Source organism: Aegilops tauschii, chromosome 7, assembly GCF_002575655.3.
Source record: "Aegilops tauschii subsp. strangulata cultivar AL8/78 chromosome 7, Aet v6.0, whole genome shotgun sequence".
Lineage (NCBI taxonomy): Eukaryota > Viridiplantae > Streptophyta > Magnoliopsida > Poales > Poaceae > Aegilops > Aegilops tauschii.
The window spans coordinates 108,577,323-108,581,861 of NC_053041.3; the positions used below are offsets into that span (position 1 = coordinate 108,577,323).

The following is a 4,539-nucleotide window of genomic DNA, read 5'->3' on the forward strand; positions in this document are numbered from 1 at the left end:
ATGCGGCGGCGGCGGCGGCTATAAGAGAGGTAGCAGCGGCGGCGGCGTGGAAGGGTTAGGGTTAGGCGTGGCGGCGGCGACTATAGGAGAAGTAGCGGCGGCGGCGGCGTGGAAGGGTTAGGGTTTGGTGCGGCGGTGGCAGCGTGTGGAACAAGCGGCGGCGTGAGATGCGGCGCCGGCCTAGAGCGGAAGCGAGAGAGATCGGTAGAAAACTGATACCATGTAGAAGACTATAGGATGCAACTCAATTGTATTCCATCGGAGTCGGTTACAATATATACAGGTGGTGTCTTGCATGACAAGCCAACTAACCCTACAATATCTTTAGAGATCAATCTATACAAGGCTAAAGATAATAGGAGAATCAGTCGGAAATAAATACAAAGATATCACGTTTCAACACTCACAAATAAAACCAGCCAATCGCCGGAAAACCTTCTAGAAACGGAGGGTGCGATTAGTTTACTCCTGACCCTGGGAGGGGCTGTGGTGTGGTGTTCGTTTCAGGTTCTTTCTATCAAGGTTCCTGACGAGCTTTGACCATGAGCTCACCCATGACACCGCGAACCACCCGTACACGCAGCCTCGAATCGATCCTCGCTTCGCAGCAATTTCCTCTCCGCCGTGCACCTTCGCTCATCCTCCGAACGTATAAATGCTCATGGAATGGGCCGAAGCTTGTCACTCATCACTTCCACGAAGAAGTTAACAGAGCAAGTTCATCCATTCTCAACTCTCAAGAAAACATCAGGCGGCAGCAGACAGCGGAAGCTAGCAATGGCCGGAGATCTGGGTAAGAGCAGCGGCGGCGCCAGGGTGTGCGTGACCGGAGCCACCGGGTTCGTCGGCTCCTGGCTCGTCAGGAAGCTCCTCGACGCAGGCTACACCGTCCACGCCACCATGCGAGGCACCGGTACGTTACGTACGGCCGGCCACACGTGATTGATCATCTACGGGAGAATTGATTTTAACCCCCCCCCCCCCCCCTGTTCGCTCGCCTTTGATCATATACCCCTTTCTTTGCTTGCCTGCCTCTGAACCCCCTCAGTTCTGTCTACTTCTTGCTGATTACCCCCTTTGGCATGTTTAACAAATTTGTCAGTATATGAATCTCCCTCAGCACCTAGGGTTTCTACAATTTAGACAATCGTACCACAGGACCACACAAAGTCCACGGAAAACGGAAGGGGGAAAGCTTGCCTTACCTTGGGGCAGCAATGGAGGGCGGCGGATTGGGGGTGGGGGTGGGGGTGGGGGGACGCGGCGGAGCAGCAGGGGAGATGGACGGCGGATTGGGAGAGGCGGCGGGGGCGACGCGGCGGAGCAGGGGCGACGGACGGCGGGGCACAGCGGCTATGGCGGCTGGTCGCCTTGCTAGATCGAACAAGACGAGAGAGGGAGAGAGGCGAGAAGTGAAACGAACGGGCCAACCCTCCTCTGTCTCGCGTGTTGAGGAAACTGCACGAGGACGTATTAGTCCAGATTTCGTTCATTATTAGCTAATTGAACAGATAACAACGCCAAGGGGGGCAATCAGCAAGAAGAAGATGGTACTGAGGGGCTTCAGAGGGAGGCAAACCAAGAAAGGGTTCTATCATCAAAGGCGAGGGAAACGGGGGGGTTAAAATCAATTCTCCCATCATCTACCTACAGATCACTACTTATCAAATGGAGGAGACTGATGGTAGTTTCGGTTCTGCAGGAGACGAGGAGAAAGTGGGGCGGCTGCGGCGGCTGGTGGTCCCCGGCGGGGTGGCGCCGGAGCGGCTGGTGCTGTTCGAGGCCGACCTCTACGACCCCGCCAGCTTCGCGCCGGCCATCGCCGGGTGCCAGTCCGTCTTCCTCATCGCCACGCCGTTCGCCGACGGCGCCGCGGAGGCGGCCGTGGGCGCGGTGCGCTCCATCCTCCGGCAGTGCGAGGAGTCCGGGACGGTGAAGCGCGTCATCCACACCGCGTCCATGTCGACAGCCTCGCCGCTCACCGCCGCCGGGTACAAGGACTTCATCGACGAGTCCTGCTGGACCCCGTTCGACGTGGACTACCCTCTCCGGAGTGCTGACTTCGATGTAAGTGCCAGTCGATCTTCTTCTTCTTCCACGAATCAATCTGGTCGCGATATATGTCAACTTACGGTGGAAATCATCGTCATTTGCATGCAGAAGTACATGCTGTCGAAGCTCCTGTCAGAGAAGGAGCTGCTGAGCTACAACGACGGCGAGGACCCGGCGTTCGAGGTGGTGACCCTGCCCTTGGGCTTCGTCTCCGGCGACACGCTCCTCGGCCGCGTCACGGAGGCGCTGGAGGTGGCCGTGTCGCCGGTGTCCGGGGACGAGTCCCGCTTCGGGTTCATGAGGCTGCTGCAGACGGTGGCGGGCTCGGTGCCGCTGGTGCACGTGGACGACGTCTGCGCGGCGCTCGTCTTCTGCATGGCGCGGCCGTACCCTGTCTCCGGCCGCTTCCTCTGCGCCGCCGCCTACCCGAACATCCACGACGTCGTTGACCACTACGCCAGCAAGTACCCTCACCTCGACCTCCTCAGAGAGTAAGCAGCCATCGATTCTTTCTTCTTCGCCTGAAATCCAGCCGACAGGTTGCATCAGATTGATGGACTGGATTGATGTGATCATGTCAGGACCGAGGAGGTGGCGAGGGTGCAACCTGAGAGGAACAAGCTGGGGGAGCTGCGTTTCCGGTACAGGTACGGGATGGAGGAGATATTGGACGGCAATGTCCAGTGGGCAGCGAGGCTGGGGCACCTTGATGAATCCAAGCTCAGCGCGCAACACAAGGATATGAACCCAATTATTGATTAGTGGTTGTGCGGCACATTATACACACGATTGTTTGATTTTCTTATGCGTCTTGTGCGTTTCTGAATCCATATCATTGGAAGTACATGTACTGTTAAAGGAAATGAGAGGTGCGAGTGATAAATAAATATGCTTTTGATTTGTTCGATGATTTTGTTTGCTCTTATTAAACGACCTTTTGCACTGTTTCGGATCCAAGATCCAAGAATTTATAAAGTAACTCCTACAGCTACGAATTACAGTGAAATCATTTGGGGACATATTCTCCGTGGTGTCAATCTTTGCAACATAAAATGTTGCCAAGACTTCAATACAGAGACTGCAATTGGACAGGAGTTGCAGTACTACAACTCATTCACCTACGCATGCTTAATTATTACCAATAAAGGTTTCTGAAAACCCTTGTCCATCCAAAAATATGAAAAGCCATGAGCGATGAACGTATTTGGGTCCGGGATGGTCCACTAGAAGTGCAGGCCATTAAACCATAAATTCTTCACCATGTCGCGTCGCCTCGCCCGGCCCGGCCGCGCCCCGCTGCGCTCGCCGTGCCTTCCCCGCCGGCCTCACCTCGCACCTGCGCCAGGCCGGTGCTACTGGAGCCGTCACGTCGCCTCCCCGCGCGCTGCGAGCTCCCCTGCTTGCTACATGTTTGACGAAATGTCGAGATGGACGTGTCAAAAATGGGTCTAACTATCGTTGGATGCACCGGCTGACCCAAATGAAAAAGCGGACATGGACGCGCGGACGGGCGACATAAACGAACAAAAAAGGGACAAATTTGGTGTCTGTTTGGGTCGGCTGGTTGGAGTTGCTCTAAGTTTCAACTGTCAAAGATTAACATTATGAAGATACTTACTCCTAATCAGAGTAGATGTCATGTCTCGATGTCGTTGTCTGCTCTTAGTCTCGGCCATAGAGTTTTTCGGAGCACGTTCACGTGAGATGGCTCTCCACGTTCTGTGATAGTCTATGCTTTGGTCACGTGGTAATATCTACATCAAGGATATATGCACTCCAGCAACTATATATCTCCTGGCATGAATGCCGTGGAACGGTCTGGACTTCAATTTCTTGCGCCCATGTGTGTGTGACCTCGCACACAGCTTTGTCTTCCTTGGCAAGGGTTGGGGGCAACACATGGTGAATTTGGCTCGGTGGTGCTCTTCGAGCACCGGGGTGAATATCTAGTGCTACGGGAGCACCTCACATTAGGTGCTCCCAGTTTTCAAAATGCATATTTCAATGTTTCAAAAAATTCCGAAAAATATTATGGATGTTAGCGTCACATGAATGTAGAATCCCTAAAAATTTCAAATCAAAATTCAAAACACACATTGAGAAACAAAAAAGACAAATCCAGCATGAATGTTTTGCAGAAAATCCCTCAAACATTCCTAAAATAACACTTTGGTCAACATCCCTTGATGCTACCCAAGGGATCTCAGATCGACGGCCGAGGTCGCGCGGGCTCCCGTAGCACCAGATATTTTCCCTCGAGCACCGGGTGTGGAGCTCCGGGGTGAAAATTAAAATTCTAGGACTGACTATTGGTGGTTACACATGACGATGGCAGTATTCTACATGAATGTCCTTTTTGAAGGCATTCTTCAAAGCATGCTCAAACGTCCTCTCGAGGGTAAAAATCCTAAATTTGTCCTGCAATCATTGAGTCTCATGAGAACGGTGCTTGTATGTTGGCAAGGAAGGTGGATGGCGTTGTCGCTG

At 53.4% G+C, this 4,539-nt stretch overlaps 1 protein-coding gene across 1 annotated transcript; it reads left to right on the forward strand.

Annotated features, from left to right (window-relative positions):
• The first annotated feature begins 440 nt into the window (after window positions 1–440).
• On the forward strand, window positions 441–2,957 carry LOC109753334 (NADPH HC-toxin reductase 1). The gene is made up of 4 exons (XM_020312237.4): window positions 441–913; window positions 1,703–2,067; window positions 2,161–2,543; window positions 2,634–2,957. The coding sequence occupies exons 1-4, from the start codon at window positions 667–669 to the stop codon at window positions 2,812–2,814; spliced, it is 1,176 nt and encodes a 391-aa protein (XP_020167826.2). The 5' UTR covers window positions 441–666; the 3' UTR covers window positions 2,815–2,957.
• Window positions 2,958–4,539: the final 1,582 nt, after the last annotated feature.